The sequence below is a fragment of the Chiloscyllium plagiosum genome, chromosome 19 (assembly GCF_004010195.1).
Source record: "Chiloscyllium plagiosum isolate BGI_BamShark_2017 chromosome 19, ASM401019v2, whole genome shotgun sequence".
Taxonomy (NCBI): Eukaryota; Metazoa; Chordata; class Chondrichthyes; order Orectolobiformes; family Hemiscylliidae; genus Chiloscyllium; species Chiloscyllium plagiosum.
Genome location: NC_057728.1, coordinates 18,405,742 through 18,420,021, shown reverse-complemented (window position 1 = coordinate 18,420,021; position 14,280 = coordinate 18,405,742). Strand labels below are relative to the sequence as shown.

The 14,280-nt window shown below is 38.6% G+C and overlaps 1 protein-coding gene across 1 annotated transcript in view; it reads left to right on the top strand.

The window, feature by feature from the left end:
• The window catches only part of phf21b (PHD finger protein 21B), a 63,707-nt gene that overhangs the window by 24,652 nt on the left and 24,775 nt on the right, over positions 1–14,280 (top strand). The window contains exons 4-6 of the mRNA XM_043708870.1: positions 2,649–2,700; positions 4,713–4,789; positions 8,242–8,296. Coding sequence (XP_043564805.1) covers positions 2,649–2,700; positions 4,713–4,789; positions 8,242–8,296 — 184 coding nt within the window. The remainder of the gene's footprint in view (positions 1–2,648; positions 2,701–4,712; positions 4,790–8,241; positions 8,297–14,280) is intronic.

The window sequence follows — 14,280 nt, the reverse complement described above, 5'->3', positions numbered from 1 at the left end:
TGCGGTGACCAGAGCTGTACACAATACTCCACGTGCGGCCACACCAGAGTTTGGGACCGCTGTAGCATAACCTCATGGTTCCGGAACTCGATCCCTCTATTAATAAAAGCTAAACGAGCAAACCTACACCCTAAATTTCAAGGATCTGTGTACCTGGACACCGAGATCTCTCTGCTCATCTACACTACCAAGAATGTTACCATTAGCCCAGTACTTTGCATTCCGGTTACTCCGACCAAAGTGAATCACCTCACACTTGTCCGCATTAAACTCCATTTGCCATCTCTCAGCCCAGCTCTGCAGCTTATCTATGCCTCTGTGTAACCTACAACGTCTTTTGTCACTATCCAGTTGGCCTGATGATTCTTTATACTGGTTTCACTACAATATTGTTCACTTTTTTTTAATCAGCTTCAGGATAATGCAAGATGAGGTCCTTTCTATTTTCCACTTCTTACCCAACAATAATTGTGTATATGAACATATGAATTAGGAACAGGGTATAGGCCGTTCATTACATTGAGCTCACTTTACCATTTGATGATAATATGGCTGATCTGATTGTTGCCTCAACTCCATCTCCTACTATTTAACTTCCTTGTCAATCAAGATTCCATCTAACTTGGCCTTGAAATTGTACAATGACGCTGCCTCTTGCCCCACTGCTTTTTGGGGAAGAGAATTCCATAGATGAATGATCTTCTGAGGAAACAGTAAAAGGAAAAAAAAAACTCAGCTTAAATAGAATATCCTTTATTCTAGCCTTTCCTATTCAAGGAAATATGTTTTCAGTATTGCACTGTAAAGTTACCTCAGGATCCTACATCTTTCAATAAGATCACCTCATTCTACTAAACCTAAGTGAATAAAGCCCAACCGATCAAACATTTTCTCAGAAGACAATCCCTTCATCCCAGAAATTAATTGAGTGGATGTTTTCTGTACTGCTTTTGGTGCAATTATACATTTTCTTAAATAAGGAGACCAGAGCTGTGCACAGTACCCCAGACGAGATCTCACCAATGCTCTGTATAATTGTGGCAAAACTCTCCTACGTTTACTGTTCATTCCCATTATAATAAATGACAACATTCCATTTACCTCCATAATCCTTGCTGAATTGCATACTAACCTTTTTTAAAATTCATGTCCCAGCACGTCCAGATCTGTCTCTGTCATTGAATTCTGCCAACTAAATTCCCGGCCTTTAACCACTTCTTTCTGTTTTTATTCACCAGTTTCCCTTTTCCTGCCCCCCCTGGCCAACCGTCTTATCCCAGAACCAACCCTCTAAGTCAGCACTGTCCTACTTTTCCAATTTCATTCCCACCTATGGGCAACACGGTGGCTCAGTGGTTAGCACTGCTGCCTCACAGCACCATGGTCCCAGGTTCAATTCCAGCCTTAGGCAACTGTCTGTGTGGAGTTTGCACATTCTCCCTGTGGCTGCGTTGGTTTCCTCCGGATTCCTCCCATAGTCCAAAGGTGTGTGGGGCAGGTGAATTGGCCATGCTAAATTGCCCATAGTGTGAGGTGCATTAGTCAGAGGGAAATGGGTCTGGTTGGGTTACTCTTCGGAGGGTTGGTGTGGACTTGTTGGGCTGAAGAGCCTGTTTCCACACTGTAGGGAATCTAATCTAATCTAATCTATCCCCACCACTCCGACCTACACCATCATCCCCCACCTTCATCCACATATCACATTCCTAGCTACCTTCCCCCCCAGTCCCAACCCATTTATCTCTCAGCTTTTTTGGGCACTCCCCACATTCCTGACTCTCCTACCCCTCAGATGCTGCCTGACTGACTGTGCTTTTCCAGCGCTGCATTTTTTGACTGATCTCCAGCATCTGCAATCCTCACTTTATCCTTTCTATTTATATGGCTGGTCCAGTTCCGTTTCTGATTAATGATGTTATCATCTAGTATGGTCTGAAAGGTTGACCTAATGGATTGAGGGAACAGGTTATGTATGTATTAATTAAGGGTTAATTGGATACAATATGGGAAGCCAAAGTGTGTACATTTTATGGAGTGTGGTTAACTGAAATAACACTGAGGAAAAGTTGAAAAACATTTATCTTCTAGTATATAAGCAGCGATAGCAGAGGATGACTGAATCAAAATTTAAAGTTTCGGTGTATGATTACCTATCCCTGTGTTCTGAAAATGAGCCTTATGATTAGTGAAGAATGAAGTAACCTTGCAGATATCCTCATTCTTAAATCAGTCTGTCTCTTAATCTTTTCCAACTCCACAAACTTTAGGATTCTCTTTATTCCTTCAAATCTGGCCTTATGAACTAAACTAATAATCACAGTACCAGTTTGGCCTTATCTTCAGTTTCCTGGTTCCTGTGGAATTTTCTTGTTAGGCCTCTCTACCACTCATTTAAGGCACTTCTGTAAACCTTAGTGTTTGATTTGATATCTCCTAATATGGCTTGATGCCAAATAGTATTTGGCGACATACCTGTGGAAATGCTTTGGAATGTTTCACAAGTATAATAATGCTGTATAAATGCAAGCTGTTGAGGATCATTGACCCTTTGTAAGATTGGATTCATAGGGACTCTATATATATATATATATATATATATATATAATGCATTTTACTTATATAAACATGCATACATTCTAATTTTGCAGAAACTTGCCTTTATGGTCTCACTAGGCCTGGTTACAACAGAGCACCTGGAAGGTATGTCCAATTGTTTCATCAAGTGCAATCTTAATGTTTTAAAAGAAATCTCTGTATCTTGGTTTAATTTTTGCAATAGGTGCCATCTTTCATCCCTGAAATGTTAGTTAATTATTCATTTGCTTTCATAAGTGTTTGTTGTTTTTCCTATAGCAGCTGAAAGAAGTTCTGCAAGAATAGTTTGGGTACACAGTTCCAATTTTTCCAGCAGAAAGAAGCCTACAAATGTTTATACATGTAAATGTGAGAAAAAATCATTAAAGAATAGTTTAGTTTATCAGGGACAAATAAAACCTGAGACTACAGGCCAATCAGCCTAACACCTGTAATTGAGGAGAGTGCTGAAGCTGATTTCTGAAGGGTAGCTCAGTGGTTAGCACTGCTGCCTCACAGCACTAGGGTCCCAGGTTCGATTCCATCCTCGGGCGACTATCTGTGTGGAGTTTGCACATTCTCCCCGTGTCTGCGTGGGTTTCCTCCAGGTACTCCGGTTTCCTCTCACAGTCCAAAGATGTGCAGATCAGGTGAATTAGCCATGCTAAATTGCCCATAATGTTAGGTGCATTAGTCAGAGGGAAATGGGTCTCCCTTCAGAGGGTCTGTGTGGACTTGGTGGGCCGAAGAGCCTGTTTCCACACTGTAGGGAATCTAATCTAATATAAATCATTCTCACTTGAAAAAGAATGAACTAATGAGGGAAAGCCATTACAGCTTTATTATATTAAAAGGTCTGACTAGCCTGATTTGGCCTTTTGATGAAGGGAGATTTGATCAAAGTGGTTCAATATACATAAATTGACTTTCAAAAGATGTTAAATAAAGTATCATGTCCGATTTATTCAGAAAGCAGAAGTATGTGGTTTTCAGGGGACACATCATTTGGGTGTATAAATGTTGGAAGGATAGGAGGCAAAGTTTAGTGAATGGGTGTTTTTCTGGCTGGAGAGAAGTTTCCCCAGGAGTCTGAAATAAAAACAGAAATTTAACAGGTCTGACAGCATCCATGGAGAGAAAGCAGTGTTAATGTTTTGGGTCTAGTGACCCTTCTTCAGAACTGATAGCAGTTAGGTAAAGGTGATGTATATGTAGAAGACAGATGGGAAGAGGTCTTGAGAATGATCAGTAAAACCATAAGTAAGAGGAACTGGAGTAGGCTACTTTGGCCCCTTGAGCTTGCAATACCATTCAATATGGCTGACCTGACATTCCTCACATCCACTTTCCTGAATTTTCCCATAGCCCTTGATTTCCCCACTGATCAAAAATCTGTCTATTCCAGCCTAACATGTATGCAAGGTGTGTTCCGCTCAGCTCTCTGTAGCAAGAAATTCCTCCTGATCTCAGTCTTAAATTGGCACCCCTTTATCCTGAAATTGAGCCTCCTGGTCCTACAGTCTCCGATGAGGGGAAGCGTCCTCTCAGCATTTACCTTGTCAACCTTCTGAAGAAGCTTATATGTTTCAATGAGATCACTTCTTAGTCTTTTAAACTCCAGTGAGTAGTAAGTAACATAACGGTCGCAACATATAATTTAAACCAAAAGCTTAGCTTACTGTGGACTGTATTATATCAAAAACCATTACAGTTGTGTTGAAAATATGAGTTGGACAATTTACTGTATTTTTGCATTTTTCTCATGCAGATGTATTTTTCTTTCTTTTTTATCTCAACAGTGTTATTTTAATTCTTTTTGTGAAAATTGTGGAAGGATTATAAATGGAATGAATTAAGGTTCTTTTTGAAATGCTCTCTATGTATGTTGTAGGAGCCAATATTTTGGGTCATATTACTAACTTCTGAGAATAATCAAATATTTTCTTGCTTTTTATGCTTTGGAATGCAAAGTATGGTTACCACAAATCTGAGTTATCGCAGTATTGGTCCTAATATTAATTAGCTTCATGTGAGAACATATCGGTTTTAAAACAATTTTATTTTAGTTCAACTCTTTTTGTTTATTTAAAATATTTGGAATTTATTTGATTATAATAATAATATTTTGATGGTTGTAGAAATCCAAAGCAGACGCCAGGAAAGAAAGAGAAGAAGCACAGCCAATCCAACATACAGCGGATTGTTTGAGCCAGAGGTAAGTGACATTACTCTGTATGTTTAGATATTGTGAAACTTTTCTGAGTTAGTTAAATTCCATTTGCCAAGCAATGACCCAGTCTTCCATATTGTCAATATTGACTTGAGTAAGTTATTCATTTCTGCAGTCCTAACAAACATTAAATAGTATAAATACACATAAATGATGAGCTATTGCCATTTTCGATAAAACATCTACTTTGATTCTTTACTATGTACCATTAACTGAAACGAAGTTAAAATGTCGAAGAATTTCACAAATGTTCTAGCTATATTTGGGTGTTAGCAAGGTGCATGTTAAAAAAACTTTGCAGCTTTAACTGGTTGAAAACTGTTCATCATTAGGTTAACTTTTGTGCTTTTGTCTGCGTGTAAGTTTAACACATTATATATGAAAACTATCAAAGACAATTTCAATATGAGCTATTGATTTTTATTCAATATAGTCTTTACTACTACAGATCCAGTACTAATAATGTTAATTCCTGGTTATAGAATTCGATCATAAAGTAAGGCATTACTAGATCAAACATTCATTAAATTTGTGTTTGTGTTCTCCCAAGTTGTTGTCATAATCACATCAGTCTAGTATCAGCAAATGTAATATTTACACTGGCAAGACATTATCAGCTGCTTTCTTTCTTTTCCTAAATGTTTATCAGTAATTGCAAGTGAATATTGAGTCTCAACCTCAGATTTCTTTCATTATTATCACCTTGGGGACAGAACAGAAATTACTGGAAAAGTTCAACAGGTCTGGCAGCATCTGTGGAAAGAAATCAGAGTTAACTTTTTGGATTGAGTGATCCTTCCTCAGAACTATGTTGCCAGCAATGCTGATTTTTTTCCGGCAACATCTGATTGTTTCTCATTTCTAGCATCTGTAGTTCTTTGGATCTTTGGTTATATCATGAAATATTAATTACTGAATCTTGGAAGTATGGAAAATATATGCAATACTTCAGTGTTGCACACATTAACCTGTGAGAGCACCAGAACAGCTGTTTGTCTCAGTGAACAGGATGCTTAGTATCTCTCTGCTGATATCTTGATATTTAATTGTGAAAATTATTGTCTTGTATAATCCATCCAATCATATGTGATTACAAAAGTAGTTTAGAGCCAGTAATATGTGTGTGCATAATAAAAAGTTTTCAGTAATTCTATAATAACATAAGAAGTATAAAAAGGAGTAGGCCCCTCAAGCTTACCCTGCCATTCAACAAGCTCATGACTGATCTGCCCCAAGCCTCAACTCCTGTTTAATGCCAGATCATTATCTCCAGAGAGAAAAATAAAGAAAAATAAGTAATGTACACAAAGGAGCTCTTAATAGAGCTGAATTTAAAAAATAGTCCTTTCAGTATCTATTTTGGCTCGACATATACTCTGCTGTATCCCAAGTAACTTTATTTTACTGAAGGATGTAATTAGCTCTTTGTTAGAACAATTCACAAGTAATCTTACTATTCACTAATTGTTGAGAGAAAAGCCTTCCATATTCAGATAACCCTAAACATAAAGAACTTTCTCCTATCATTTTATTTTTGAAAAAATGTATATCACATGGACTGGGTGATATTAGAAACCAGTGTCTGATCTTTCATCTCATACACAGACGTTAAATTTTGCTGAAACAGGCACATAAAGAGAGAGCCCATAGAAAGCAAACAGAAAAGCAGAGAAACTCAAGCATACAATATCATTGCAAATACAGAGACAGTTGCCTTAACATAATGCAATTTAAATTTAATTTTGACTGGGAGCAATGCTGATAGAGACTAACTAGTTAATTTTTTTTAACTTCAGTTAGTTTGAAATGGAGGTAGTTTATAAGAAACATATTTGGATAATAATTACATGTTCCTCAAGAAATTTGTTCTCTTTTACCAAATAATCATTAAACTCTTTTACTTGCTCTTTAATCCTGGGCAATTTATGAGATCTTCCAACTCAACATCGGGAAAACCTGCCTTCTGTATACTTCACATTTCACTGAAACTGTTCACTGATGGTAGCACCTTCAGCTGCCTCACTCATGCTATATGGAAAATCACTCTTTTGGTCTATTCAGCCCTCAACCATTTATATAAAAAACGATCAAAAGCCAAATGCAGAGATTTTTTTGTCTCATCTGATCTCTGCCTCATTTGGCTTGGTTTCCATTTCCAGCACTGCTAGAATGCTTCTGATTTTTATTTCGACATTAAAGGCACAGTGATAATTCAAGTTCCCAGTAAGTATCATATATTTTTTTTAATTCCATATGAATCTTAAGCACATTAAGCAACCTCCTTGACTTAATGAGGTGCAGTCGCCAACATTCCAAAGGATGAGATTATTGTATTGAATTCTTAACCATCTTCATTGTCCCAAATGGATGTAGGTGATATGCTTTGATTGGATAAGTATTAGTTATGGCTGGAGGGATGGTCCATTTTGAAGGCTGTGCCTCATTTACATGGAGATAGCAGGCTCAGCTGGAACTTGAATGCCTTGGGGCTAGCTCACCTGTTTTGGGATGTCCTAACATGCAATCCAATCATGCTCTAAGCTGGAGAAGGTAAGACCATGGGCTGGATCAATCTCTATTGCTTGAAGAGTGAAAGTGAATTGAGCTTTTGCAGCTTGGAGGAGTATTCCTACTCTTTCCATACCCAATAAATGGAAGTGAAATTTGCCATTGACCACCTTTTCAGAATCTTTCAGAAGGGATGTAAACGGGTGACCTTAAAGATTCTATGGCACTATTCTGAATAAAAGCAGGAGAATTATCTCATGTGTCCTGGCCAATATTTCTCATTCAATCAGCATTACAAAAACAAATGATCTGGCCACTGCCTGCAGACAACAGTGTGACAGTTGCTGTGTACAATTTAATGCCTGCATATCCTACGTTAGAATGGTGATTACCTTCAAAAGTGTTTTATTGACTATAAAGAACTTTGAGATGTTTGGTAGTCAAATGTGCTATATAAGGATAAGTCATACTTCCTTTTTGCAATCCTCTTAAGCACTTCACAATTGTTTAAAATTAGGACACATGAGTGAAAGTGTCATCTTAGTTCAGTTAGTTTTCATTCTTGCTCTTTATTTCATGCCCCATACCAAAGTTTCAGCAGATAATGCAGGTTGGTGTTCTATTACCTTACTGAGAGGTTACCAAGAAAGCTTTAAAAGAACCCCCGTCAGTTTCCATGGCACTTTTCAGTGAGCAGTGGAAATCCCAGTGTTTGACCAGCATTCTTCCCAGCAGACAATACTTCTTTTAAAAATAGACCTTAAAACTCCAGGATAATCTTATCCCAAAATGCATTTTTTTCCTTTGGTTACACCACATCACTTTGAAATACTTTGATCGGCAAATTGTCATATAAATACATTGTTTATAAAATGTGTTCTGGCCCCTATTTTAAAATACTTTTAATGACTTTATTTTAATTTTCCTAGCGTAAGCGAATCGCAACAAGCTACCTGAATGGTTCTTTATATGTTTCAACAAGAGGTATGTACAATTCCTTCATTCTAAAAATGCATGTAAAAGTACATCTACAGCATAAAAGGTATCCACAGGCAAGATATAAATTTTAGAGTGATGAAGTCTGTATTTTACTTGGTGGGTTTGAATTATTGGACAATTCTGCGGACATGTGTTTCATACAATTAACTAGTATTCTTAAGTAATAGTTTTATGAAGTGCATATCCGCAGAATTGAAGTATTCTTAAGCATTAAGGCAGGATTCAAATTTAATTGTTCTCTTTCACTATAGTTGCTCAGTTTGTTGGGAAGAGAAGGTCACTCTATTTTAAAAGCTGAATCTGGAATACCTACCTTGCTTACTCCAAATCAAACTAGTCATACAGCATGGTATGATATTATGCCTTTACAGAAAGAGAATGACTGTGACAGTAGGAGGTACCAAAACAAGACACTTGACGAGTGGTGTTGTCCTAACTCATTCATATTCTAGCTGTTCCTGCAATTGATATAGCTTATCCTTTTAAGTTCATATATAAGAATATTATTAGCAGAATGTATAATTAAGTAGCAGGGATCTTCTTAGATTCAGCTTAAGACCAATTGTTAGCAGAGTAATTGAGTATTAATTCTGGATTTACTATGATGTAATAAAGTTAGGAGTAAGAGCTTAATAAGTGAGTACCAAAGCACAAGAGCTTAGAATACTTATGCTTACACGTTATATACAGCATGGCAACAGATCATATGCCCACCTTATCCATGTTGACTTCTAATAGTCAACATGAGCATCCTCCCAACACTTTTCATCTATTTTCCTTTTTCCTGTATGTATTTATATAAATTCCACTTATAAGCATCTGTGCTAGTCACCACAACTGTGATGGCTAGGCATTCCGTTGATTCTCTTGGTAAAGAAGTTTCTCACAATTTCATATTGGATTTGTTAATTATCACCTAACTTCATGTCTCTTGGGTTTTTGTCTCCCCCAAAAGTCGAAAACATTTCTAGTTTTAGCCCAATTTTAAATACCTCTAAGTCACTTCTAGAAAGAAAGAGCCCCAGCCTCTTGAATTTTTCGTGATAGGTTTAGCATTTCACTTTACCTCTGTATCCTTTTTATATTGTGGAGAACAGATCTGTGTACATTACTCCCAAGTGTGGTCTAATAAGGTTCTGTACAAACTTAATACAGCTTCTGGTTCTTCAATTCTATGGAAATGAATCCCTGTGCTTTGTTTGCTTTTGTATCACGTTATTAAACCACACCACATATATATTTCCTGCAAATATGGATAGGAGGAGAAGCAAAATTGCAGACTTTGCATAGGAACAAGATGTGTCAACTACCAGTTTGAAGTAGACACAGCATTCATAATTGGTGTAAATGAGCAATTATATTACGGAGTTTATATTTCTTGAAGAGAAAAATGCTCTTCTTAGACAGTCTCTTAGGCAGAACCTAATGCATAACCTTTGGCACCTATCACTGGTTGGGCACAGTTTGAGGAATGACAAGATGGTATACCCAGGTTACCACACATTCCTTTCTTTGTTGATGCTTGACTTCAGCTAGCAACAGCAATGTGATTTGAAGTGCACAAATCCATCCCGGATTTCTTCCCTCCACTTCAATGGTCCTGGTTAGTGTTCTCTGAGTCATTAGAGGAGTTGTACTTTTTCACTGAGATTGTGAGCATGTCATTGAAGCATTTCCTGTGTAAATGTAAATATTTTATAACTTCTTTTTACCCTGCCCAATCTTGAAAGACTTGGAAAATTGGGACTATAGGATATGATTCAAGGTGAATGGCAAAAGAATCAAAGGCAACATAAAATGTGAGTGATTAGGATCTGGAATGCAGTGCCCAAGAAGGTGATGGAGGCATAGTCAGTTCTGACTTTCAAAATGAAATTCTCATCTAAAGAGAGAAAATGTTCTGGACTACGGGGACAGGGCAGGGCATGGGACTAACTAAATTGCTGTTGTGGAAAACCAGCACTAAGTCAATGGGCCAAATAGGCACCATTCATACAGTTAGATTTTGGTGGCTATGATTGTATAGTTGGAATTTGGTGGCAAATTATTGGATTTTTAAATTCGGGTTCAAGGTTTTGTTCATCAGAATTTGATCTTGACCTACAGTTTGTTAATTTAGTACGTACCATAATCGCTAGTACTCAGCAGTGTCTTTTGAAAAAGAACAATATTCCTTTTGGATTTTCCTTTCCTTGTAATGCACTCATGATTATGATATTACTTGAATGAACAATGTAAAGAAGGAGTGTACAACATCTTTGCAGTCAGTGTTGTCATATGACATGTGACGTATCAAGCAAGGGCTGAGTTGATTTCCTCTTAGATATATAGATCGCTTGTAACTTGCATATAGTATTAAGTCTTTAATTAAAATCCAGAGTATTTGTAACTGTTCATCCGTGTATAATTAGTATATTGTTATGAAAAAAAAGTGCGAAAAAGTTTTAGTTACATAGGGCTATAATTATTAGTCTGTATTTATTGAGTGAATTGACTCCCATTACAAACCAATTAATGTTCATGCGTTCTAGTGGAAGGCATGTGGGGAAAATAGGGCGGAACCTTATGATGCTCCCCGAAGCTGGTAGTAAGTTAGACAAAGTAACTTAATTGTGTAAATGACCAAAAGTCAGTTTCTCATAAACAGAATGAATCTATGGAAATGAACTAGCATTGACTAATTAAGTTGGGATTGATGGAAGATCAGCAGTTGAGGCTAAGGCATTTTGCTCACTATGAATGAGTACAGGAGCAGTCCCCTTATTTTCACTTGCTGGAGTCAGTACTGGAGGGGTTGTGCAGGCTCGCCAACCCAAGAGTGTCCTGAGAAGAAGGCCCACAGGATTGCTGGCATGCACTCCTTCTCCGTCTCAGCACTTCCTGCGTCCTTCAGGGGAAAGGGCATCTGAAAGGAGGTACATGTGTCTCATCCCCTCTCATCTAATCACTGGTACATTGATTCTTCAACTGGAATGATGGAATGCAAGTCTAAGTGGATATCCAATAGTTCAGCTACATCTGGCTTTCCATGGACATTGCCAGTTTTTGGAAGCAAAGTACTAGCATGCTTAAGCCACGACAGCCCTCAGAACTTGGACAGGCGTTTCCACCTTTTAGCTAAGTCGGTTCATAGCCTTGGACATCTATACTAAATGTTTTCCTCCCTTCATTATGCATGTCAGTCAAGTTTCTTATGGCTGTTTACATGGGCATGTCACTGTCATGGAGAATATTCTTCAGTTTTTCAACTGTCAGAAACTTTTACTTGTTACAATCTCTATCAGCTGCTGGAACGTGTCAATGAAGTACTTACCAGATTGTAAACCATGCCAAATAAGAAGGATCTCCCCACCACTCGAGGAAGAAAATGTCCTTTTGCAAAGTAAAGTGTATAATTTGTACATCCTCTGAGTCTTCCATATCATCCTCAAAAGTTGGTTTGATCGAAAGCTACCTCTTGGTGAAATATTTCTTTCCCATTAGCTATAGGCCACTGTGTGAATAATAGTTTATAGCTATCCGCCCACTAAGGACTGGCCCTTTGACTTTTAGACATGGCATTTGTTTGAATTACGTGCAGTGCATTTGCTGCATAAATTGCTCATACATGTTGGTGTGATATTGACATAGTGTCATGCTCTACAGCAAATGTCCATCCCTTTGACTGTTCATTGTTCAAAGCGATGACCAGCTGCCTGTGTCTCCCTTCTGTACTGAAAAGAAGTGCAAACCACAGAGGTTGACAGCCTGTAGCCGCACACTGGGGCGGCACAGTGGCTCAGTGGTTAGCACGGCTGCCTCACAGTGCCAGGAACCTGGGTTCAATTCCAGCCTCGGGCGACTGTCTGTGTGGAGTTTGCACATTCTTCCTGTGTCTCTCTGGGTTTCCTCTGGGTGCTCCAGTTTCCTTTCACAGTCCAAAGATGTGCACGTCAGGGGAATTGGCCATGCTAAAATTGCCCATAGTGTCAGTGTATTAGTCAGAGGGAAATGGGTTTGGGTGGGTTGCTCTTCGGAGAGTTGGTGTGGACTTGTTGGGCTGAAGGACCCGTTTCCACACTGTAGGGAATCTAATTTCATCACTAAAGAGAAGGCTGGCAGCTTCCGAATGAGCATAAAGTGAATGACTGCTAAGAAAGTAAGCTAAGATTCCGAAAATGCAGTCTGTGTGGATGCATGCATGCCTCCGTGGCCAAAGTGACCTAACAGAAGCATATAAGTATCCCTGAGCTCCAAAATGAAATCATACAGAGATGGATGCAGCCATGGTGATGTGGTGAGGTTGGTGATTTGGCAATGTCTACTTGTGTGGATGAAAGGTAGAGAAAGAATATGTTCATGAAGTATGCAGGATTATTCTGGTGAAGACAGAATTATTTGCCTGGAGATGCAAGTGGTGAGTTTCTGTTGCCAGGTAACCACTTTGACTTTCATGCTGGGAATTGGCACTATGTAGTTTCTCTGGGAAGGAAAGGAAAATAGAATTGCATAGAACTGAGGCATGTTTAACTAATACTGAGTGTAAATACATGGAAATAAGGTAATCATCACTCATTAGTGAGATTCCGAATCTGTTATTTAAATCCAAGGAGAAAGTCAGAACTTTTTTTCTCAACATTAAGAACCTGATTTTGCTATTTTCATCCTATTTTCTTAATTGTTCCATCATTGCCCAGGCTGCTCAAGGGAGTGGAAAATCTGGTCCACAGATTCCATGACGTTATCTCCCTTGAGGATGTGATGACTACTTGTCTACCTCACCAATACAACCATGGTTGGATTTGCCCAGAAGTATTTGCATTTCATCAGAATTTATAAGAAATTGCTATAATTTTTCAACCATTAATCCTGTAACAAGTTTGATGTATTGTGCTATATTTACTTGTCACGACAATTTTCAGACTGTTTTGCCTTCAGACACACTCAACACAGATGATTGCACTCCTAGAATAGTTCGGAGGTGAACTTGCAGGACATTGTGCCCCCAAAGATCAGCAACCCTTTTTCTTCTAAGCAGGCCTACCTCTCATTTGGTGGGCCACATCTGGGTATGGAAGTTGGATGAGGGAAGATGCAAGAGAGCTGACCATAAATCCTCAAAAAATGAAGTTATAATGAAGATAAATAAGCATTAAACTTTTATTTTTCTGATTATTTATTTAATGAATGGAAATCCTCAGAGCTGAAAATGTGTTGCTGGAAAAGCGCAGCAGGTCAGGCAGCATCCAAGGAGCAGGAGAATCGACGTTTCGGGCATGAGCCCTTTTTCAGGAATGAGGAAAGTGTGTCCAGCAAGCTAAGATAAAAGGTAGGGAGGAGGGACTTGGGGGAGGGGCGTTGGAAATGCGATAGGTAGAAGGAGGTCAAAGTGAGGGTGATAGACCGGGGTGGGGTGGGGGCGGAGAGGTCAGGAAAGACAAGGGTAGTTTCTGGCGGGCACAACCAGGCGCTTGAGCCATATACTAATCTCGCAACTAACAGCAGGGGAATTCCAGTCTGCTCTTGCAAACATCCTGGAGCCTTAGTGCACCGCCATTTCCCAGAAAGTGCTGAAAAGAGAGAAAGAAAGAATACAAAAAGAATGGGCCATGAAAAGTGAATTTCACCAACCACATTCTCGATTAGATTACCTTTCCCTTCTGCCGTCTCCAGAACAGAATGAAAGAAATGGTAGAAATTTAAGAACATATGACATCGAAATTCATTGGAATAATTTTCCCATTCGCCAAAACAGAAAATAATGGCTAGTAGAGTCACTATAGAACTTTGTTTCACAACAGCGATGAAATAACGGTCTCTCTTCGGTTCCATTGAAAATTCAATTGTCTGGAACAAAACAGCAGCAGCAGAGATGCTTGAGCCTACGATTTATCGTGTGGGCGGCGATCACGATCATGACAATATGGACACTGATCTCTTTGAGAGAGTCTGCACTCTCCCACACTGCAGTTAATTCTCCAAGTAGCAAA